The sequence below is a fragment of the Petaurus breviceps genome, unplaced genomic scaffold (assembly GCF_028583685.1).
Source record: "Petaurus breviceps papuanus isolate PSGF00001 unplaced genomic scaffold, PetGlider_PUasm1.0 89983, whole genome shotgun sequence".
Taxonomy (NCBI): Eukaryota; Metazoa; Chordata; class Mammalia; order Diprotodontia; family Petauridae; genus Petaurus; species Petaurus breviceps.
In genome coordinates this window covers 164,685-190,195 of record NW_027187150.1, presented here as the reverse complement: position 1 = coordinate 190,195, position 25,511 = coordinate 164,685, and the positions used below count along the sequence as shown (strand labels likewise).

The following is a 25,511-nucleotide window of genomic DNA, read 5'->3' as shown; positions in this document are numbered from 1 at the left end:
TTTACCAGAGGGCTTTCCAAGGATGAAAATGAAAAGAAATACTAGAGATTTACCAGTTTTATGCACATTTTTCAGATTAATGTAAGTGCCATGTTCTGAAAAGTGTGCATTTGATATAGATGCTAGGAAATTACAACCACTCTCATTACTCATGGATCATTTTCTTCCTAACAACCAATAGCACCTGATAATGAAATGCATTTACTTTGGCATATTAACTTTAGAAAGGTACATAGGCATAAATGATTATAGCTTTCAGGCTAAAATGGAAACTTAGAAGTCATCGAGTCTAATACATTCATTTTAGAGAGGAAGAAACTGCGACCAGAGAGACCAAATGAATGCACAAGATCACATAGGTAGTAAATATCATTGCCAAGATTTGAACCTCAGTTATATGCTCATAGATTTAGAACAGTAAAGGATCTTATAGGTCATCTAGTCCAACCCCCCTCCCCCTGCTATTTTATAGCTGAGAAAACTGAGTCTCAGCCAGGTTATGTCACCTGGGTTGGTAGTAAGTGGTATGGTGGGACTCTGAATCTTCCACTCATTCTACTGAACCACATTGCCCTTTGTGGAAGGAAAATGAATAAATGGACTTTACAGATTTATTCTGTAAGTCTATTAAAAATTTTTTTGTGTGTGTCAGTCTCATTATGACATTGATACTTTTGTCATCCAAGTAACTTGTGACATTCCCTTCTCCTTATTTCACTGTTTAAATTTAGGTTATCTCTTCATGCCTTATTGCTTATATCTGGAGGACTACATGGTAATCCTGAGGTTATGAATACACAGGCCCCCTTTTTTGCAATCACATTTCTGCATTTGGTACTTTGATATCCCTTTAGTGTACTCTTTAGTTTGGGTAATATTTGTAAAATGAAAACAAGATTTGTTTTATTTTGGGAGGTATTAACTCTTGGGAGTTACTTGAAAGTCCATTAATGATAGAACCAGTATAGTATCTTTAGGTTTTAAACCTACTGCTTTGATAATGAATAATAGATAATAAAGATCAATGAATGAAAAGTAGATAAATTAATTATTCACTCATTGAGATTAGAATCAAGAGATTTTAATCAGCTGATTTAAATGCTTGAGAAATAAGGCAGTTGTAATTGGGGAATATATTTGGGCGAATATATTCTAGTTATTAGTTATATTAAAGTTGCTATTGTTCAGCTGCTTTTCAGTTGTGTCTGATTCTTCATGACCCCATTTGGAGTTTTCTTGGCAAAGATACTGGACTGGTTCTCCATTTCCTTATAGGTGAGGAAAACTGAGGCAAACAGGGTTAAGCAACTTTTGCAGGGTCACACAGATAGTAAGTGTTTGAGGTTGGATTTGAACTCGGGTCTTTCTGGTTCCAGGTCTGCTTTATCAACTGTGCCACCTAACTGTCCTATATTAAAGTATCATATGATCATTATTAGTTATATTAAACTATGATATAGTTTAGTCTAAAACAGTATGTTTTCTATATGATATCATAGTGGAGACTAAGCATGGCTTGAGCCCATGGCTTATTACTAGCTATATGCTCTTTGGCAGTTTGCTTAACCTTGAATAGCCTCTTGCTAAAAAGATATAATTATGCTAAGATCTACTCCTATGAGGTTCTTGTTAGGATCAAAAGAAATTATTTTTGTAAAAAAAAAAACTTGTAAAGCCCTATATAAATGTTAGATATTATCTTTAGCTGATACAGTTGCTTTATATTTTGAAAATGTATTGGCAATTTTATTTTTCCATTTATTGTTTTGGTGGTTTTAAAATTAATTTTTTAGCTATTTTTCCACTCTAATATTTCTTTTTGTTATTCTTTTTGAGATGTGTAGAAGGCTTGGCTTTTCTTGATCTTTTATACCTGGGGAGGCAACATGGTATAGTATAGAGGTTTCAAATGCGAGACTTGCTGGAATGCACCAAAATATGCTTGAACAAGATTAAAATGTAATTGAGAAATATTTAACAAGACAAAAATACACTAGGGCATAGATAATATTGATATATTTTTTAATTCAATATGTGGCTGTGAGAATACTTATATATGATTTACTGACCCCATTTCTCTTTGAGTTTGGCACCACTGGTATAGTAAGAAATCCTGTATTTGCAATTAGGAAATTTAGGTTTGTTGAATCCAACCTCTGCCACTTAGTAGCTGTTTTAGCTTGGGCAAGTCTCCAAATATTATACAATTTTATGGAGCTTAGATAGGTCCAAATAGTTCCTAATGACTAAAATAATCAGTTCAGCCTCCACATTTTATCTGCCTTTACTCTCAACCTGGCATTCATAGGTGGCAGGTGAGTCTTTAGGGGTTAAATACTGCTCCATGTTTGAGGTACTTTATAGATCTCTATTCTTTTTTTTTTTTTTTTAAGCAATTGGGGTTAAGTAACTTGCTCAAGGTTACATGGCCAGTTATTTCTGGGTGTGGTGCTAAGTGTCTGAGCCTGGATTCGATCCCAGGTCATCCCAACACTGGGGCCGGTGATCTTACTCGCTGAGCCACCTGGCTGCCCCTAGGATCTCTATTCTTAAAACAGCATCTGATGACCTCCCATTGGTATATTTGCTACCACCACCATTACTATGACTGCTATGATCACTACTATTGCTTTTATTGCCATCTATCATTTTTTACAGTTTAAGATTCACAAAGCAATTTACCTACATTTTCTTATGTAGTCTTAATAGCCAGTACCTCAAAATAAAGGCATTTACTAAGAGGGAATAGTAAGAACTCTAGTTAAAAAATATTTACTCCATAAATGTGGGATACTCATTCACAGATATGCAGCACATCAGTGGGAGGAGGGGCTATATCCATAGAGGATGCTTATAGTGAGGCACAAATGTGGGTGAATGACCCAGTCAATTTGTTCATGCCTCTGGCCCTGCAGGATCCCAAGATCCTCTTTTTTATGGTTTCCTCATGTTCCTGTAATCCAGTACTGGAGAAGAATTGGATTATCATTATCATAGCCTGTATATTTGGTACTCAGTTAAGAAAAGATGTTTTCTGTGCTTCCCAGATTGGGTCTTGAAATGACTTTTCACATAGAAGCAATAACTTTACCTTGAGGGTTAAATGGACTTTAACCATCGTCTCCATTTTTTGTGTTTATATGGAGCCAGTGTTAAATCCTCACTTAAGGTTCTGCTTATATTTTTCTGGCCACCAAAGGACTACAGATTAAATTCTTTTAGTGGGTCTTTTGATTGGCAGTCTTAGTGCTTGAATTATGGTCAGTCATTGTAGCAATTTGAATGAAGGCTATTTGGTTAAGTTCTAGGCATTTTAAAATGAGGAGATTTTGGGCAGCTAGGTAGTACAGTGAATAGAGCACCGGCCCTGGAGTCAGGAGGACCTGAGTTCAAATCTGGCCCCAGACACTTAACACAAAAACTAGCCATATGATCTCAGGCAAGTCATTAAGCCCAATTGCCCTCCAAAAAAAAAAAAAAAAAAAGAATATTGTATTGGGGCGGCTAGGTGGCGCAGTGAGTAAAGCGCTGGCCTAGGAGTCTGGAGGACCCGAGTCCGGTTGCGTCTTCGGACACTTAACACCCACACACACACACACAAATTAGCTGTGTAATCTTAGCCAAATTACTTAACCCCAATTGCCCTCCAAAAGGCCCCCCCCCAAAAAAAAAGAAGCAAAGTTAACATTCTTCCTTTGACACTTACTATTGTATATATACTACGAGGAAATGTCACTCAACCTCTGTCTGCCTCAGTTTTCTTAAGTGTGAAATGGGGATAATAATAACACCTTCCAGGGTTGTTGTGGGGATCAAATTAGACAATATAAAGCTCTCAGCACAGTACTTGTTACACAATTGATGCTTAATAAATGTTCCTCCACCTCCTGTTTTTTCAGGATGGTGATTAGTGTAGAAAGAGAGATGTTATCTGTTTCCTGTCTCAGTGTCTTTGTACTGGCTGTCTCCATACTTGAATCCATTCCTTCTTAAATTCGACCTCTTAAAATCCCTAACTTCTTTCAGTATTTAGCTCTTATGCTTTCATTTTCAGGAAGCATTTTCTGATTCCTCTAGTTTCAAATTACAGCTCCCCTGTTAACTTGTATCTTTTGTATATAGCTAGATATAGACATGTTGCCTCTCCCATAAAATATACACTTCTTGAACACAAGAACTGTCAAGACTTTGATTTTTGTATAATCAGTGCCTAGCAAAATTCCTGGAACATAAGGAAGTGCTTAATAAATATTTATGATTGATTTATTTTTTTCCTTTTCTAGATCTATGCTTTTGAGATTGTAATTGGTTGAGGAGGATGGGAAGCATTGTTTTTTCCCCTATGAGAGGCAGATTTTATCTCTGATCCTATGTGTCATGGGTCTAGACAGATACTTAAATATAAAGATATAATTGCAGAGACAGAAGGAGCTTTATTAAATGGTTGCAAGAAAAAAAAAAGAGAAGCAATTAGAACTACACAGGTCTTCAGGACAGTAACCTATTAGTATGGGCAGGGAGCTCTATTGCTAATTGCTTGGCTATTGCTTAGGAAGGTGGCCTTGAGTTGGACCTCTGAGAAACTCTCCCCTGCACAAATGGTCATGAGCTCATACTAAGAAGAAAGGTGCCAAAGTTTGTAGGTGATCTGAATTTCTGATTTAACTCTTAATTCTCCTGAACTGGTCTATTGCTGCTATAGCTCAATGCACTGAGGTCCTTCAGTATTTCATGTACTAAGATGTCTTACCATCTATAAGACGATCCAGTAGGCAGTTGTGACAGCCAGTCTCTAACACAAGATGTAGAAGTACAAACTACAGTCTCTGGTTCTGGCTCTGGCTCCATCTCCAGTGGACTTCCAAGTTCTTTTTTTGTTTATAATTAATAAAAATATATTGAGTTATAATGAAATTATTTAGCCTCATGCAGTACCAGTAATTAATGTTATGTCTTTGCTTCTTCCATCAGTTTTATTTATGCTATTTATATAGGTAATTGCATAGTTCCTAAACATCTGGAATCTGTATAATCTCTTAAATTCAATAGATAGATTTCTCTTTTGACGTCCTTCTTTGCATTACTCAGGAAACCATTTTATTTGTTGATTATTTAAATAAGTTCTAATCTTGTGATCTGGACTGGACAAGCTTGGTCAGAGTTTTCAGAGGTGGCTGGTTATCTATTCCTTTAAAAGTGTTTTTTTTTCTTTTTTAAGTTGTATTTACTTCCATGGACTAGTTATCATATGCATTCTGTGATAGTCCAACCTTCTTGAAAAATAATTATTTAGTAGCAGGTTGGCTTCTATTAGATCTTATGACTCATTACAACTCCGGAATTACTTTTTATAGTTCTGCTTACACTCTACTCTGTAAGCACAACTGATATATGAAAATCTAGGCTGGAAAAAAAGGATAAGTTTAATGAGATATTTGTTCTTCTTGTGACGGAATTCCCCACGTGTTTTTGCCCAACTATTGTGATCTTTGAATAAGGGTCAGGAATTCAATTTTTCAATAGATATTTATTGTATACTTACCTTGTCTGTGTCAGTTTGGCATAGTGACTATAAAGCTGACTTTGGAGTCTGAAAGAATTGTGTTCAAGTTTTACCTCTGAAACATTCTTGGCTATGTGAATCTGAGCAAAGCATTTAACTTCTTACTTAACCAGGAAACTCACTAATACTTTTAGTTACAGAGCAGGTGTGAGTTGGAAAAGGAGTTTCTGTTGTGAGAGTTTTTCTATGTCAGTGAAATAATAGGTCTGATTCAGTTATTCTCTTTCCTCCCCAACAAAAAAACAAAACCAATACAAACTTGTTGGGAGAGCAGACATTTTCACATAATATAATGATAGTATAGTTGGTGCTATTAGCTAAAATTAGAGTAAGCCAGATGGAAAAATAGGTTCTAGACAAAAGACATTGAGTTGAATTTCATGTGCTGGCAACATTTCCAGATGGAGATGTTCAACAGTTAAACAGATCTGTGATCTTATCATTATGGATTTTCCTTTCTAACTTGTTACACTGATTAGCTCATTTTAAGCCTGGGGTTGGGCTCTTTGCCTGTATCTATCTATAATTAACCTCTGGCCTTTTTTTTTTCATTGAGGCAAAAGTCAGAGTACTAGAAATGTTTGGGTAATAAATCAGTAGTCTATATTTGTAGCACCTGTAGATAGACATGTATAGGGAGGAGAAGTTGGGGAAACAGTAGTTTTCTCTCAGTCCCTGATGAGTGCATTTGCAGTGTTAGCCCTGGGTTTATTCTTTGAGATACCTGTAGAGGTCATGGCCCTCTCTGAGACTGCCTTTCTCTGTTATATCTCAGTCCTACCATCTCTTTCCTCTTTTGCTGGTTGTCCTTAGGCTGCTGGTTCTTGGGTCAACTTTGTCTAACAATAATCCATCCTCTCTGCTTCTGTCCTTCAGAATGTCTTTTTGGTTCTTAAATAGTTCCTCACCTTTATAGATATTCTTTAAGGCATGATTGGGTCTCCTATTATGGCTTTGATTGATTCAAGGAGGTGTACAGTTCCTGTTCACATTTGATTCTGAGTGATTCAGGCAAGATGTGTTTTTACTTACCAGGGGTAATTAATTTTAAGAAGGTGGGATAATGAATGGAAATCCTCTCTCCCCATATACTTCCAATAATGTAAATTGTGACTAATCCATGTATGCTCACTGCAAACAACACTTTCCCCTATTCTCTCATAAGTTTGCCTTATCATTCACCCAGTATTCTAAGTCTCTTCTATACTATTTCTTTCTTTCTTTTTTTTTTTTTTGAGGGGAGAAGGCAGGGCAATTGGGGTTAAGTGATTTGCCCAAGGTCACACAAGTGTCTGAGGCTAGATTTGAACTCAGGTCCTCCTGACTCCAAGGCTGGTGCTCTATTCACTGTGCCACCTACCTGCCCCTCTCTACTATTTCTTAATGTTTCAAGGATAAAAGAAAAGCACTTAGGTTATCCATTGCTTATCTGACATATGACTAGACTATCATATATTTATTTGATGACATACTTCACCCTTTGGTTCTTTGTAATTTCTTATTTGTTATGTGCTACAACTTGTTCACTCTTAACATGTGCCTCCACATTGCCTTCTGATGATATCATGTTTAATCCTCTGGGATTCTTATCTCTCATGACTTACAGCCATTTAAAAAAAAGAGTATAATAATTTTTTTTAAAATTCAACCTAATTTTGGAAATTTGGGTCTGAAGTTCTGGAGTAGTTAGTTAAGATAAAAAAAAAGGTATCTAAAGTGAATGATTGTCGAAGCCATAGTAGATGAGATCACCAAGTCAAATATTGGAGAGAGAAAATATAGAGGAAGATGAGAAAAGAATCAGAAATAAACTGTGGAGAAATGTTGACTTTAGAAGTTAGATGGAGAATAAATCAAGGTAAATGGCAGGAGGTTTCTGAGGTGGGGGACAGCCAAGAAAGTATTGTGCCATAGAATCCCAGGAATGAGTTTTAAGATGGAGGAGATGATCAGCCGTGTCAAATGCAATAGAAAACAAAGGAGAATCAGAACTTTAGGAATATTGGTGGCCTTTGAGAGTGGTTTTTGGTAACATGATGTATAGACTGCCAAGGATTGAGGTGTGAATGGGTGATATATGAGCCTTCTCTCTGAGAAGATTTGTGGTCAAAAGGAGGTAAAGAGAGGAAAAATATTGATGCAATAGCAGGTATTTTTAAAAAAAGTAATCAACACATTTATTAAGTGATTATTGTATACCAAGTAGTATGCTAAGGGTTAGGAAAAAAGTAGAAAAAAAGGAAAAACACCTCCTGCCTTCAAAGAGCTTTACACTGTAATGGAAGAGATAATATCTACACGATGAAGTATATAATCTATATACAGAGTAGGTTAAAAAATGTTTTATAATACCTTTTGCTTCTATATGAAGATAGTTTCTGCATATATACTAATCCTGTTTCCAGTGCCCTTCCTTATCCATACATTCTTTGGTAATAAAGAAAAGTAGAAGCAGTAATAACTTTTGCATTGACTGTATTTTACAGTGTATAAAACATGCTTCCCTAGTAGCCCACTGCTTCTCTGCTAAAAGGATTAAAGTATGTTTTGGCTATCGTAGTTACTCAGAGTTAGCTTCCTTTGGGAAATCTTTTAATTTATATTGTAGCCTTTGTGTATATTATTCTGGCTCTACTTATTTCCCTTTGGGTCAGTTCATATAAATATTCCTATAAGTCTCTGAATTTTTCACATTCATTGCTCCTTAATGCATAATAGTATTCCCATACATGCATACTACATGGTTGAGCTATCCTCTAATTAATAGGCATTTGCATTATTTCCAGTTTTTTGCTACCATGAAAAGTGCTGTTATGAATATTTTGGTGTATATTTAGATCCTTGTTTCATCTTGATCTTCTTTGGCATGTATATCCAGTGGTGATGACTGAGTTAAGTTAATAAGTTAAGCTAAGTTAACAGTTGAATCTCTTTTCCCAGATAATTCCAACTTTTTTCTTTTTCAGAATCGTTGTATCAATTTACAGCTCTACCATTGGTGTCTTAGATGCATTTTTCTAGATCAAGGGGAAACCATAAACAGTTTTTTTTTTACAAGATCATCCTTTTGGTTATCTCTCCCCATTTTCTCATTATTCCCAGGTTTCATTTCAGCCTCTTGAAATGTAAAGCTGCTTAGAGAGTAGATACTTTTAGAGTTGCTGGAGATAGAGTTGCTCTGAATATTTTTTCTCCACCTGTCCTCTTAGACCTCTTGTGGATCATAGCTTCTTAGGGCAAGAGAGAATCTACATTTCTACTCATGCCAAATTCCAATCATTTCCCCATGATAACATGTTTGTGGAATATGATTCATGTTATTTTTTAGGTTAATCCATGCCTCAGGGATCCCTGACAAGCAGACTACTTTCTTTGTCAGTGTCATCATCTATTTTTAGTGTATACTTGAATGTATAGGACTGTATTAAGAAACATTTACAGCAACATGTACAGAGAATTTTTACTGTTTAACCTTCTCTTCCATTCCTCTTATGTTTCCCGGAAGCAAATGCTCAAATTGTTTTAACAGGTACTACTTAGGTACCTGGTCCTAAGGTATCCATTTTCATAGTAAAATTATGTAATTTGAAAACACCCTCAAGTTCATGGAAACAGAAAAACCCATGAGAATATGATGACTGAAAGTCCATAGCATTAAAAGTCATCCATCCCACCTTTTCCTATGGAAACTTTTTTTTCAAGCAGCCTTTTTCGCCCTCCCCCCAGTTAAGAAATGCTTAGTATTTTGGATTAAAAAATGCTCATTTGTTATTATTTCTTTTTATATTTGAAAGGTGCTTCTTTCTTTTTTTCTAGTTTAATGTATTTTAATAGTAAACTTACAGGAACAGCACAGAAGACAGACAACATTAAAAACATGTACTTGCATGTAGGACAACTCAGTTAGAAAAGTATAGTGAATGGATGGAATCTACCGTATGATAAAAATGCTACAAACACCATTTAGTTGCCATCAATAAGAAATTTACTTTTTAAAAAAATCCAAATGCTGGCTGGCATTGTCCAGAAAAATTTAACAGGTTTATTTATAATTGTTATAAAGTTGAATTGTTGAAACTTGTTCACGGAAACATTTTTTTGACCTCATTAATGCTTTATGTCCTCGCATTTATATTCAAAATTCACACACAAATGAAAATGGAAAAAACTTGCCAATACCTGATTCTGTCCCCTATTTTTCCATTGGCAATCATATACTTAGGTACCTTTTGACCCCATGGGAAAAAAATATCTAACCGTTCAGAACTACCAATAACAGGAAGAAGAGATTTTTTTCTGTTTTGAGAATGAAGAATATGTTTCCCATCATAGTGGAGTTTAAGCACGTTCTTCACGTATGCGGCGTGCTAGCTGGATATCTTTTGGCATGATTGTGACACGTTTGGAGTGGATAGCACATAGGTTGGTGTCCTCAAACAGGCCAACCAGATAGGCTTCACTTGCCTCCTGCAAAGCACCAATTGCTGCACTCTGGAAGCGCAGATCTGTTTTGACGTCTTGAGCAATTTCACGCACCAGAATCAGAAGTTCGGTGGACTTCTGATAACGTCTGATTTCACGGAGAGCCACAGTACCCGGCCTGTAGCGATGAGGTTTCTTGACCCCTCCAGTAGAGGGCGCACTCTTGCGAGCGGCTTTTGTAGTGAGCTGCTTCCTGGGGGCTTTACCACCGGTGGATTTACGGGCAGTTTGCTTGGTACGAGCCATGTTCCTGAAAACTTCTCCTTATACACCCCCCTTCTCTTTCGGCTTGGGCTTGGAGAGCAAGAGGTGGCCCTAGCGCTGGAGAGCTACGGCGGCTGCTGCGAACACACCGAAAGGTGCTTCTTTCAATGTTCATTACTGTTATTTATTATAGCAAAACAAGTAAACTACCTACCTTTGTATTCCATATAACAAACACGGATGGCTGGTAGGATAGGTCATACAAGCCAAGACTATGCTGAGCTTCAGAAGGATGTATATTTTGAGTACCAATTGATTATCTCCTAAATTCCTTAAAATTTAACGTTTCAACTCCTTTACTATACTTGTTTACTGAAGTTTTGAAAATAAATCAGTATGAGTTGTCCTTTTAACCTCTGTCTACCCTCTGGAGGTAAACAGTACAATTACTAAAAGGTAGGCTGGTAAGCCAGTTATATGTAGAAAAATTGTTTAGCCTCTCAAATAGCTTAAGTCTGTTCTGTGAAACTTTTAAAACACTAGTGATTTTTTTAAGCACCTACCATCTTCCAGGTACTCTCCTAGACTCTAGGGATGCAAGTACCAAGACTGAAGCAATCTCTGTCCTTAATATATAATGGACATAGTTATGATAGTTATGAAAAATTGTAGCTCACTGTGAGGAAAGTAGACACTGAGTTTGGTGCACAGTTTTCACATTTTCCCATTTAATCTTTTCCTCCCTTTGTTTTAAAATTTTGTCTCTGTATGTGATTAATAACTGTTGTAACTAGGGTGTAAAGCAACATGATTTCATTGCCAAAGTGGGGAAGGTCATGAGAAACTGGCTTTTCAAATTATGTTTTACTAAGTGGAAGTTTAAAGGTTTAATTCAAACACCTGAACTTTTGCTGGGGGAGGTGGGACAAAGCTTGGGGGAGAAAAAACTGCCCCTACCCACCCACACCCTCAAGAAGAAGGAAAAAAAAACACACACAACTAAACCCTAAAGACTATTTCTTCCTGGTGTATAAATTGCTCTTATTAAATGAGTTACAAAAAGTATTTAATACATTGAAATGTAATTCTTTATTCCTGATTGTTCTAAATAGACTGTTTGCTCCTTGAGGGCAAAATTTGTGGGGTTTTGTTTGTTTGTATCTTCAATGCCTAGCATTGTACCTAGAACATAGTAGGTACTTTGAACTGAATTGAAATACGTTTTAAAATTTAGCATTAAAAAATGTTAACAAACATTTATTAAGCATCCACTATGTTCAGGCATCAGGCTAAAAAGAATATTGCAAATATTATCTCATTTAATCTTCACAACAATCCTGGTACCCTATTATATAGAGTTGAGGAAACAGTCAAACAGAGGTTAAGTGACATTCCCAGGGTCACTTGGTTAGTAAGTATTTGAGGCAGGATTTGAACTCATACTACTTCTGACTTCTCTTCACTGTGCCACCTAATTTTCCCTGTGTTGTACAGGAAAGAGAAAGCAATGAATCAGTCTTGAGAGCATCTGTTTCATAGGTCAAATATTTTTTCAGATTTGAATCAGGTTAATCTGTAATCTGTTACTGGGTTACCTCATCTGTAGAGCTGAGAGAACTGGACTAGATATCTTCTGAGGTACCTTCCAGTTCTTGTTCTGTGATCCCATTGGTATTAAATCATACTTGGCATTCAGTGTACCTTTTTCTATGAGGTAATTACCTCTGAGGTATCTCTAATCTTCACCACAAAATGAATGGAAACATTATTGATATTTTAGACCAAGATGCCAGTGAATTGGAATGATGTAATCCTCACCACAAAAATGGAAATGTTACTGACATTTTAGACCAAGAAACCAGTGAATTGAAATAGTTTGTCCACAATGGGGAGAGAATGAACAGTTTGTCTTTTGAGGGATTAGAAAAGCAAAGGGACTTATTCCTGTCTGTTTCTTTTTCCATCTGACAAATTATGGAAATATCCCACTGCTTATTGATAATTGAGCTTTGGTTGCATGACTGTTGTTTGTTTAAAGTTAATGTACCTAATTATTCTTATAAGGCATTGTGCTTGTTCCTGAGAATTGTAGGCCTCTTCTTGCATCAGTGGAAAGAGTGTTGGAAGTCTTTATCCCTTTGGAACGTCTTTTGTGTATATTCCATTTTTATCACACTTTTAGAGCCACCAGCCTGGGTTAGGACCTCTTCTGGTCTCCCTAGGATTATTGCAGGCTTCTCCTTTTTGGTCTCTCCATACCTCCAGCCTCTCCTCACTCTGATTTATCTTGCCACCCATTGGATCTAAATTGATTTTCCTAAAATGCATGTCTGAGCGTGTCTCCTCCCTACTGAACAAACCTCAGTGACTCTTAACTGCCTCTAGCATTGACTATAAATTCCTCTGTTGGGCATTCAGAGCTCCTCATAAAACTGGCCCCTTCCTACCTTTCCATTCTTCTCATGGTTTATCCTCTCCCTCCTTCTCTGTGCTCTAACCATGTTGGCCTAATTGTTGTTCTTCACCTAGACGTGCCATCTCTCCTAGTTCTGCACTGATTGTCCTTTGTGCTTGGAATTCCCTGTCCGCGTGCCTGCTTCCTCTTAAACTCAGATCAGTTGCTACTCTTTTCATGGAGCCTTCCTAGTTCCCTCTAGATGCTAGTACCTTGCTTCCATTCCTCCTGCCTAAGCTGCCTTGTATTCATTTTGCATAAATTCTGTGCATAAAGTGAGGTGAGAGACAGAGTGGAATAGTGGATACTGTTAAGGTAAAAAAAAAATCTACTAACAACGAATTTGACTTGGAAATAAGTTCAGTTTCAGGGAAGAAGACCACAGAAGGCATTTTCCCCTTAATGAATAAGTTTCACACAAGTTTTTTGTATATACACACAGATGTGAAAAGTGTTATCAATTTAGACCAATTTATAGCTCATTGAAAGGGCTAGAAACTGGACATCTTCAAAGGATGGGAACATCAAAGAAGGTACAGCCGTCCTTACTTGCTGGAACTATTCATATTCTAGTTATCAGCTAGTTGTTGCATAGTTAGGACAAAGAGCCTCTGTAAACAAGTGTAAAACATTTGGGTTCCTGTGGATGCCTGCTGCTGCCTCCTCCAGCACAGTTAAAAATGGGAGCTTTTTACATCTTTATCAGTTGAAAGACTCTTATTTGTTTTCTTCTTGATTAGAATATGAGCTTCTTGAGGGCAGAGGCTGTATTTTTGCCTTTTTTCTTTTGTAATTACAGGTCTCTGCACAGTGCATGGCACATAACATTTAACAAACCATAAATGTCTGTTGTTGGTCTTGCTGTTGAGGCCAGTAAGGCCTGGGTTCAAGTCTGGCATGTACTAAACAGGTGGTTTTTTTTGTTATTTTTGCTGTTGAAACCAGTAAGGAAGACCTGGGCTCATCCTGCTTTGGTCATATGGTGGCTGTGTGACTCTGGGCCATTTAACCTCTTACAGTTCCAATTAGTAATCTAATACTATAAGTTGCAACCATCCATGTTGGTGTTCTTTCATCTGATAGTGTTACTAGGGTATATATTTCTGTCTGTCTGTCTGTCTGTCTGTATCTATCTATCTATCTATCTATCTATCTATCTATCTATCTATCTATCTATCTATCTACCTATCTATCTAATCTCACTTTGTGAATTGTGAAATTACAGACCCAGTACCTTTCTGTATCCTCTACACACACACACACACACACACACACACACACACACACACACACACACACACACACACACACATATTATTTTCCTCTTCGGTGGCAAACTCCTTGAGGGTGGGGACTGTTTTGTTTTTGTGTCCCCAGTGTTAAGTACAGTGCCTTATACAAAGTAAGCCTTTAATAATTGTTTGTTTATTGATTGATTTTGGATCAGAGGATCTGGGTTAAAATTCTGGCTTTTGCTATTTGCTAGCTATGTGCCACTTAGCCAAACCACTTGGCTTTTTTGGTCCTCAGTTTCCTTATTTGTAAAATGAGAGCAATGGACTAGGTGAATTCCAAGGTTCCTTCCAGTTCTCAATTTATTCTATGATCAGTTCTCAATTTATTCTATGATCTTATGATTCTGGTCTATTATAGGCTGTGCTCTCTTGGGAGTATATATTTTAGAGCTGTGGTTACATCCAGAGCTACACAATTTCTGGGGAAGGGTTGGGCCTTTTTTTTTTTCTTTTCCTGTTGTTATGTCATTGTTCATTTGACTATATTTTATGAGACCAGTTCTGTGAGAATTAGAATCTCAATATTTTGGTTTCCTGAAGAAGTTACAACCAAGAATTTTAGAGCTGAAAGGAAACTTTAGAAATCATTTAGTCAAATCCCCTCACTTTGATATATTTGTTTCAAGGTCATACAACTAGCTAATGACACAATTGGGGCCTGAATCTGGGTCTCTTAACTCTTAGTTTCCCATTTCAGCATATTACAATGAACTACTATATTTTACTACTTGACAGTGTTAGTTCCTTCAGATTATATTGAGTGCAAATCCATATTCACTTAAATGGCTAAATAAATATAGGTAAGTCACTTTTTTGTGAAGAATTCTTCAGTAACAACAATCCAAGTTGTATTCATCCATAGCATAAATTCAGATAACTTTTTAAAATGTTTGGAGGAAATCACCAATTATTAGAGAAATGCAGTATAAAGCAGCTCTGAAGTTGTTTACCTTACATGTATCAGGTATGGCAAAAGAAAATGACAGGTATTGCAGGGACTGTGGGAAAACAGGTACAATGATACCCTGTTGGTAGAACAAAAAATTGGCACAGTCATTCTAGAAAGCAGTTTGAAACTAGGCCCAGAAAATAGCCAAACTGTGTATGCCCTTTGACCCAACTATATCAGTACGAGGCATATATTACAAAGAGATCAAAGAAAGAGGAAAAGGACCTATATGTACAAAATATTTATAGCTGTTCTTTTTTTGTACTGGCAAAGAACTGGAAATGAAGGGAATGCCCACCTGTTGGTAAATAGCTGAAAAAAAATATGGCATATGAGTATAATGTAATACTCTCGTGCCATAAGAAATGTAAAAATGAACAGTTTTAGAGCTAACTAGAAAGGCCTATGAAACAATTTAGAACAAAGAGAGCAGAAAAAGAACAGTTTCTTTGATGACAATAATATAAAGAAAAACAACTGTGGAATGTTGATTGAATCACTGCAATGATATATCATAGTTCCAGAGGACTGAGGAGGAAACATAATATCTACCTCCTCCTGACAAGTGATAAACTTAAAATTCAAATGAGTTATACATTTTTGGGCATGTCCTGTGAGGGAATTTGTTTTTGCTGGACTATGATTATTTGTTATGAGAGGTTTTTTTTTTTTCATTCAGTTGTGGTGGTGGTGGAGAGAATGGGAAGGAAAAAGATGATAAATACTTGTAAAAATAAATTATATTTAAAATGTTTGGAGCTGGGTCAGAAGGTGCATGTCTCTTAATTTCCCTGTTAATTTACTTGGAAACTTCAGGTTTCCACTCTCTCCCATTCTCTCTCATTGAACCTCATGCTAGTCATTAATCAGCTGTTTGATGAACCGAGTGTGACATTTTGGACTCAACTTTAGAGACTTAATAATGTTTGAAATAGAATGAAGTTATCCAACTGAATCAGAGATAGCAAGTATTCTAGCTTCTTGTCCTCGATCTTGCAAAATCAATAACTTCTTACTACTTGTATATATTAAAAAAAATTACTTAATAATTTTTTTTAAAGCAGTTGGGGTTAAGTAACTTGCACAAGGTTACACGGCCAGTTATTTTGTGTGGGTGTTAAGTATCTGAGGCCGGAACTGATCCCGGGTCCTCCCAACTCTGGGGCTGGCACTCTTACTCACCTAGCCACCCCAAAATTACTTAATTATTTAGTTAGAAATTTGATGTTTATAAAATATATGCTTGAAAAATACAGAAACTGTCACTTTGAAAATGCCATACAAATATAATACATTATTTATTTTTATTATTTGAAACATACAGTGGATAGTTTCTTGAAATCCTACTCTCATGTTTCATCAGGGGGTATTGGCAACCCTGGTTTCTGAAGGCCTAAAGAATACTAGCTGAGGTGAGATTTGAACTTAGGTCCCTTAGAGTCCAGGTCCACTGCTCTATCTGTTGTCTTTCTAACTCCACGTCCATCATTCTATCCACTATACTACCCAGTGGCCTTTAGATCAGGCTAATGCTACCAAGTTTAGAGTAAACAGCTTTGAATATGGGCTCATACTGTCTTCATTTGAGGAGCAGCCTAGCTAAACTGTGAGGAGCTCATCACTGGGTGGTAAGGATCTTTGAGTCCCAATAATTTCAGATAATTATAATAAATTATCACACAAGTATTACACCGGAAGTCAGGGCCACCAGGGACAGCATGAACAGGTGCCAGTTTTTCTGCAAGTTGGTCCAGCCCACTGGTTGACTCAGCTTTTCCTCTTTTGTTTGGTTATGCTCAGGCATATCAAGAGGTGGCTATTCGCGGAGCTAGGTCCTGATTTAGTCCTTACCATTGCAGGTGGTGAACTCCAGCTGGAGTAACATTTTCAATGTTGTCATCTCATCTACTGGCCTTTTTGTTTTTAGGAACTGTGATCCCCTCCTGTGAGATTTAAGAGAACTCTTTCCATTCTTATCCAGGCAAATGTACAGGACCAAAATGTCTTCTGATACAGATGGTGCCTTAAGCACTGCACAGATGCCAGCTTCAGAAAAGAGGCTCTGGTTAGATCAAAACCATCGCTCTTGAAGTTTTTGAAGTTTGTTGGTGCACAGAAAGACATTCACAATGAAGGAGGTTTTATTCTATCTTGGCCAGTATATATTATGTCAAAACAATTACATGATAAAAAGCAACAGCACATTGTCTGTTGTCCAGATGATCTTGGAGATCTGTTTGGGGTACCAAGCTTCTCTGTGAAAAAGCACAGGGGATTATATGCAATGATTTCTGGAACCTTGATAACACTCAGTTAACAAGAATTTGCTAGTCTAAATACATCTATGAACGAAACAAGGTGTCACCTTGAAATCGGAAGTGGTCAAAAGGGTGTAAGAGTTGCAGGAAGAGAAACCATCACCGAACTTGAATTCTAGAATAACTACCTCATTTAGAAGGAGAACACATAGTGAAACAAAAATTCAGATGAGTTGCCTGGTGAAAGACACAGAAAACAGCTTAAATCAGATAGTATTTCCTTTACATTGGATGAAAGCTGTGCCCATCTGTCATGAGTGAGATATGTTGTGAACGAAGCAGTAGCAGTGACTCAACAGAAATTCCTTCAAGTTCAGATATTGATATTGGTATACTAAGTGAAAATTCAGATGATTCTGTTTCAGACCAGTTCAGTGCTGATTTACAAGTTGAGTCTATTGGTTCAGAAGTTTATAGTCATAAAGAAAGACAAGACGAAGATGAGATATACCAGGTACTGTGTATCAGAAGAGTGACACTGACTCATTTGATGAAGACTCTGAAACATCTCTAGCCCATTATTAGTAGTGTATTTCCTCTGACAAAATGAACCCTCCATTTCTGCCCCATTGCCACAGATGCTGGGCTCTGTGAGAGAACTGGCTTCTTGAAGAGAAGAGTGGTGTGAGATAGAGGCAAGCTAGGAAGCCCCACACAAGTGGAGTGAGAGGTTTTTGACATTCCAGATGGTAAGAAAAATAAAACAAATGACCCTTTAGATTCACATGTTGAGGACAGTGATGAAAAAATAGTACAGACATCAGACTCCCATGAAAATATTATTCCCAGCCACTGACATCTAAAAATATCATCTGTAGTAGTCAGAAAGATGCTGGAGAATTGAGAGAGAAAGAAAAAAGTATGGAATCTATTCTTCCCCCAGCACAGTTGAACCCTGTGTCATCTGTTAGAGCTGACCTAAAAATGGTTGCATTGTCCATGGAAGGACAGGATGTTTTATGGCATGTTTTGTATATACTAAGAAGCTGAAAAAGAGAAATAAACCTTGTCCAGTGTGCAGGAAACCAATACAAATGATTGTGTTAACTTATTTTCTGTAAATGTGATGTACTAAAAGTGGAACCATGGAACTCTATGTATGAAATGCTTAAGAATATTCACACATGGCTTGTGAAATTTATTTAAAATTTAATTTTTGTATATTTTTTTTCTGAGAAAATGAATATTTTAATCCATTTTAGTTAGCTCTAGTGCAATTTGCTTTTTGGAAGAAATTTTTTTATTCTCTGGAAAAAATATTTTGGTTACTTTTTTTTCCCATTTTTGCATTTTAAAAAATTAGTTTTCATTTGCAAATTACTTATAGAGGCAGCAGGGTATAGTGAATTTTGTACTAGTCTGGAAAGATCTAGGTACAGATATCACATTGGACACTTAAAACTTATTTGACCCAGGATGGATCATTCAACCTCTTTGTGCCTTAGTCAATTCATAAGACTTATCTGCTAAGTCAGATAATTTGGGAGTAAGTCATACACACTCCCTTTGGGTATGTTGAACCTAGAGATCCTTTATTGTATGTATCTGTATATCAGCAATGCAATATTCACAATGCCTATGGTAATTACAGATGTGCTGATGTAGTTATCAATCACAAAATATATCAGGCGTTCTATATGGGAGATAAAGACAGAACATTTATTAAAATACCAAAAGACTGAGTCCCAAAACTAGAAAGTCAAAGCCATCAGAGTAGTAATGAAATTGGCACAGGTAGATAAAGTAGAAAGCACCCACATTCTCAAGCCTTTAAAACAGAACAGGCTACCTCAGGCAAAGGTCTTCCTCTCCCCACTCACAGCAACCACCCAGCGTCCAGCAAGCTCGCTCCCAGCAGCTCCGGCCCTTGGCAGTACTCAGCAGGAGTCTGTAAGCAGAAATTCTGGCTGGCTCAAAAAGGGGTTCACGCCTCTACCTCCACCTCAGCTGCTAGAGCTACCACGGCCGCTGCCTCTGCTGCTGCCTCTGCCGCCACCACCACCAGTCACTGCAGGAACCCTAGCTTGGCTTCCGCTTCTTCTTGCTCCACCCCTTCCTTCTACTTCAGCAAGTCCAATGGGGGCATGGAAGATCTTTAAATCCCATATTTAAATCCCTTACAATCCATTATAATTACTAGTCATTTTGAAGTTTGACTATTTCTGTTTGTTAAATAGTTCTTGTCTTCTCTGCTTGGAGAGCGTCAGATTTTTTTAAAAATTTGTGTAAATAGTAAATTTAATAAATATTATTTAAGTTTAAAAAAAGGGGGGTGCAGTCAGATGCCACAGTAGATAGAACACTGGCCCAGTTAGGAGGACTGGAGTTCAAATGTGACCTCAGACATCTGACATTTACTATCTGTGTAATCGTAGGCAAGTCACTTAACCTCAATTACCTTGCCCCCCAAAATATTACACCATTATTATTACACATTTATTAAAAAATATAATATTAAAAAGTCTGTGCTGTAGAAGTACCTACATCAATAGTATCAGGTTTCCTTCAAATAACTATTTAACAATTCAGATCTGAATTTTGTAGTTGGTTGTATAGTATGGTTACTTTTTTTTTTGGTGCTTTTTGGAGGGCATTTGGGGTTAAGTGACTTGCCCAAGGTCACGCTGCTAGTTATAATTTTTTTGTGTTAAGTGTCTGAGGCTGAATTTGAACTCAGGTCCTCCTGACTCCAGGGCCAGTGCTCTATTCACTGTGCCACCTAGCTGCCCTAGTATGGTTACTCTTAAATTGAATCTCATCGTAGAGGTTTGGCATGGTGCTGGGAAAAGAATACTTGTTCTGGAGTCAAAGGTCATGTGTTCATATCACATTTAGACTTAATAACTGTGTAACTTTGGGCAACTTAACCCTCAGTTTCCTCATAAGCAAGTTGGTCTCATGACATCTGAGCTCCCTGCTAGCCTGAGGTCTTTAATCTGTTGAGGTCTTCAATCAATATGCCTATTATAGTTCACTCGATATCTGGGATATCATGATTTTGATCACATAGAATCAAATTATTGGTTTTAAGATCAACATACTACTTTGCCTAGAGTTATTTCACAAATACTGCACAATACCATAGTCAATTATTTGCTAAACTTATACTTAAAATTTTTTTTTTAGACTCTGCTGAGTTTGTTTGGTCTTCCTGTTGTATTAAGCAAGCTTAGGATTCACTCATTCTTTCTGTTGACCAAATCATTATGAAGGTAATAATTAGAGTGCTGGGCCTGAAGGCAGGAAGTCCCATCTTGATGAGTTCAAATCCTTGATTTTGATCAAAGACTTGATGAGTCTGGCTTTGAACTCAGGTCCTCCTGATTCCAGGGTTGGTACTCTATTCACTGTGCCACCTAGCTGCCATCTCATGTCATTATTAAAGAAAATTTTTTTTTCCCTTTTAACTGAGTGCCTCTTAATTTCTCCCACTTGAGCAATGTTTCCTGAATTTTATCAAAGGCAAATTTGGCATCTTCCATATTTTATTATTATCCTATTTAGGTCTGGATTTTTTGGTGGCATGAAAAGAATTCCTTCTTTTTTTTTTTAACTTTTGGTTGCAATTAATTTGCACAGACTGATGTAAAGCCTCCCATTCCTTCATACTGGGTACATTTAAATTGCTTGTTTTTTGGATTAAGATTGCAGTTGGCACCTGTTGAACTTGTTTCTACTGTGACCTGCTTTACACTCCCAATCAGAATGCCGACACTGCCTTCCTGTTGTGGCTCTTTCTCAGTGGATGAAGTAAGGAGCTCTTTAGTTCAGATTTCATCCCATTGTGCCTTTGAATCATTTCTTCTTTCTGATGAGTAGGAATACCTCTCCTTTAGTGCTCTTCCATGCCCTGGTGCCACCCAGTGACCAGTCTGCTCAAAGTTTTAACTTCTACAGGAGACTGCACCCGTTCTCTTGATGACTAGGTTTTTTATATGCCTGGTCTTTGGGGTCTGTACCTTTATTTTGTATCTTTTAAAACTTGATATTAATTGATAATGAAAATATTGTAGATTAATTTTTGATTTTCGACATTACTAGATGAAAGTAGTGGCTAAAAAAAATCATAATAACAGATAATCCCCAAATAATCTCACTTTGTCTCTGGGCTCTATTAGATATTAGTGGGTATGGCCAAGGGGGACTTCACTTAGTCAATATTTGGATCCAGAGAACCTCAGTCATTGGAAGAAATTTCCATAAGTCTTTTTTAAGAGATGGTTTCTCTGGCCACAGGGCTGTTGCATCCAGAGATAAGGATTCTGATTGGTGAAAAAAGGAATGAACACAAGCATTTTTAAAGAACTTCCTATTTACCAGGAACTATCCTAAGTGCTTTACAAATATTTTTTCATTTGATCCTTACAGCAACTCTGGGGGCAAGGTGCTATTATTATTCCCATTTTACTAATGAGAAAATGCAGTTAAACAGAGGTTTAGGTGACTTCCCAAGGTCACATAGGTAGTAAATTCCTGAGGTTGGTTTTGAACTTAGGTCTTCACTGTGCCACCTACCTGCTTACCTGGTGAGAGAATCTTCTGAGAGGTGAGAATTTTATAAAACAGAAAGATTACTTCCTTGGACTGAGCAGGAGAGAGCAAGGTCTCATGAGGCTCTAGTTGTTAGCCCAAGTAAAAAGTTTTATGGCATGTGTGAAGCCAGGATTCCAAACAGAATCCTGCTGATACTAAAGGAAGATGCCCTTATGAATGTCTTCATTGGAAAGGCTTCAGCATACTCTCATCTCAGCTGCTTTAAGTGGAGAGGTAGATGAATCCATGAGAACTCAGACCTGAGGTTTCCAGCTGTGATTCAATGCTGAATTCAATGTAGTCTAAATCCATCTTCTTCAGTATATTGAGCCTATAGAATATCCAGCTAATTTGTGTATATGGCTGGGAATACTCCATATTTGTAGCCTGTTATTATCACTTTGAAATTCAGTCTTGAATCAACGTTGTGCTATTTGATTTGTGCTTCTTTTTCTTCTTCTTCTTCTCCTTCTTCTCCTCCTCCTCCTCCTCCTTCCTTTTTGGAGGGCAATTGGGGTTAAGTGACTTGCCCACGGTCACATGGCTAGTTTTTGTGTTAAGTGTCTGAGGCTAGATTTGAACTCAGGTCTTCCTGACTCCAGGGTTGGTGATTTGTGCTTCTTAACTTGATCTTTTAGAGGAGCTTTTACTGATATTAAAGCTGAGCTCAACTTCCAGGTATGTTCCAGGATGGGGGCTTGGGTCAAATAAGGGACCTATGATTATCCCAAATACCTTATGTTAACCCAAGTAATGTACAGTTCCAGAGTTGAAGTGAGATATGTTTTATATATAGATTTGTTATGCAAAAGACATTATTTACCTTGCATCTGTTTATATTAAAAGTTTTTCTTTCCTTGAATATACAGTGTACATGAATTTGTCTGGTGGGAGTGGAGGAAGGGCATATAAATACTTGGGGTGGTAGGGCTATGCCACACAGAAACCCCTACTTAATAATTTAGTTTGAAACAGAATGCTTCAGTGACATCTGTTCCAGTTAATAAAATGCTTTAATTAGTTAAATGGCTTAATGCAATATTCTCCAATGTACATTGGCCTCAGAATACTTTTAGACTTGAAATCCATTGAGGGAACACATAAATAGTGGTTTAGGAGGTTGAAGGGCATTCTTTACTGCTGGAATAGAAGGGGAATGGGGGCTAAGGACATTTTGCAAAAAAGCAAAAGTAACTAACTTTATTTTCATTAAAAAAATGTCACAAGGGAATTTTTTTTGGATATACACTTTTATGTTTAACATGTTAGAGGAGAAAATATTGGTAGTCTTCAAAATCATATGCAGAGCGTCTGTTTCACATAGTGTAGAACACTTTGAGAAACACTCGTTTAATCATATTCTATCAGTATGTCATTTGGTGGGATGCTGTTAAGGAAAGAATTCCAAAATGACTTTTTACATAGTTTGTGGAATATTACTGTCTACTTAAATTAAGTCTGAAATATAACAGACTCAGACTTTATAAAGAGAATGCTCCAAGTTCAGTTATAAAAGTGGGTAATAGTGCTTTAGTTCTAGCAATTGAATTGACTGCAGACTTTCATTGTGGGCTTTAAAAGTTATATTTTGGTGCTTAGAAATCTTAGATAACTCAGTTTTCATGATGGGGGAACTGTTATGAATTGTATATGTGTTGCTCATTATTTCTGATCTAATAACTTGGTTAGTGTCATCACTACTTTAGGAGAGAAATATTGTACAAGTAGAAAAATTCATGCATTTGTAGATAGTCTCCTTTAAGCCTCACAACACAGTGAGGGAGATACCAGTGATATTTTTATTCCCATTTTAGAGATTAGCAAATTGGTACTAGATGGATAAGCCACTTGTCAAGAAAGGTTCACAGTAATAAGTATCAGATGCAATATTTGAAACAAGAATTCCTGATTCCAAGTCTGGTACTAGCATATTGCCTCCTTAGTGAAAGAAAACTCTTTACAGAAAATAATGAATTATGTTTGTTCTTTCCTTGTGTTAATTCCATAATGTTATTTTATTTTTTAATACTAATCTTTTGCTCTTCCTCATCTTATATACAATTTAACCTCTCTTCAAGAGTGATTCTTAGAAAATCAAGATTCTTTCATCAATAGGACATAGAAAGGAATAATTTCCTTTTTTCTTTTTTTTGCTTTTTGGAGGGCAATTGGGGTTAAGTGACTTGCCCAAGGTCACATGGCTAGTTTTTGTGTTAAGTGTCTGAGTTCAAATTTGAACTCATGTCCTCCTGACTCCAGGGTTGGTGCTCTAATCACTGTGCCACCTAGTGGCCCCAAAAGGAATAATTTTCTACTGGGTCAAACTTTATTTACAAAATGCAGAAAACCCACAGGAGCTTTCAGTACATATGCAGATAATTTTTTATCTCCTTTCTTTCTCTGAATCAGTTTTAGTGATAAGTCATAAAGAGTTTGGAATTTTAGTCTCTCTGGGATGACAGATTCTTGGTTCTTCTGCATTTTGGGAGATATTATCAGGTTTTCTGATATGGAAAATCTAGTAATATAGACTTTTTTTTTCCAGGAAAGAATGATTTATTTGGTTAATTCCCTTGTGTTGGCTTTCCTTGTGTTGGCAATTTATTAATTTTCTTCTTTGACATAATATGACATAGGGGAAAGAGTGTTAGAATCAGGGGAGACCCTAGTTTGAATTCTGTCTTTGATACTTAGCAGAAATTTCATTAGCAGTATGACCCTTGGCCAGTCATTTATACTCCCAGCCTTTTTGCTCCCATGTGAGATGGGGATAACAGTCTTATTACTTGCACCCCAGTATTGTTTTGAGGATTAAATAAGACACTGTTTTCCAAACACTTTGTAAGGCTTAAATTGGCATATTAACATTGGCTATTAATGTTATTTAGGTCAAGGTTTTGTAGAGTTTCCTGTAGATGACTTAGGGAATAAAGACTATACATATGATCCTTTCTTTTGTGGTATAAATTAAAATTTCAGTAATGGTTTAATTATCCTTTATTAATTTAAAAATAAGTAGATTTCTGGAGGCCTTTGCTCTTCCTGTTTCCCAGACCCATGTGCAGTGAAGAGATTGTTTGGGTAAGGTAACAATCATGTTTCCTTTATTGGCCAAATACAAATTGTTCAAAGAAACAGAGGAAGGTAGTTCGTAATGTGAGGGGGAAAAGAGGGGAGGACATCTCTCTTCTTTTGATCTTAAGTTTTTTCACTAGTAAAATCGGAGGATCCTTTCCAACCACAACATTCAGGCACTTTTTGTGCCTCTCCATTAACCCTTAACTGAATCGAATAAATAACTTTTTATGTTTATTTTGAATTGAATTCTCAGTGTGCAAGTTAGTGCAGTGAAATGAGGTATTTGTAAAGCTGGTTTTCACAGCGCTACAATATTCCATCCCTCAGGTATCCTAGTTGCTGGATTTGTGAAATATTCCCAACTCTATAGGATGATGTGGGGTCTGTCTTTCTACCTAGAAATATCTACAGGTACAACAAAATTCTTTTCTATGATTTCTTCCACATTGAAGCCCATGCTTGATTTCCAGAGAAAGAAAATTGGAATTATTACTGGGGTGGGGAAGATTTTTGTTTGCTGGCGTCCAATCAGCTTTAATACAAGAGTGAACAAATTTGGATATGTTATTGCCAGCCTCTGTCAGGAGCAGAGTGTTACTGATGATTCTTTCCTGCTATTACAGCTATGTCTACA

General features: G+C 36.8%; 2 protein-coding genes and 1 pseudogene across 9 annotated transcripts in view; 2 read left to right on the top strand and 1 right to left on the bottom strand.

Moving 5' to 3' along the window:
• Positions 1-25,511, top strand: part of LOC138176559 (utrophin-like) — a 382,659-nt gene that overhangs the window by 201,690 nt on the left and 155,458 nt on the right. The window lies entirely within an intron of this gene.
• Positions 9,366-10,405, bottom strand: LOC138176561 (histone H3.3A-like). Its single transcript, XM_069107347.1, has one exon. It carries the CDS (start codon positions 10,289-10,291, stop codon positions 9,902-9,904), a length of 390 nt encoding a protein of 129 aa, XP_068963448.1. The 5' UTR covers positions 10,292-10,405; the 3' UTR covers positions 9,366-9,901.
• On the top strand, positions 10,521-19,141 carry LOC138176560 (E3 ubiquitin-protein ligase Mdm2-like; annotated as a pseudogene).

Bases quoted from the DNA above. Each gene is read 5' to 3' on its own strand.
- LOC138176561 (XM_069107347.1), bottom strand. From the start codon at position 10,291: ATGGCTCGTACCAAGCAAACTGCCCGTAAATCCACCGGTGGTAAAGCC.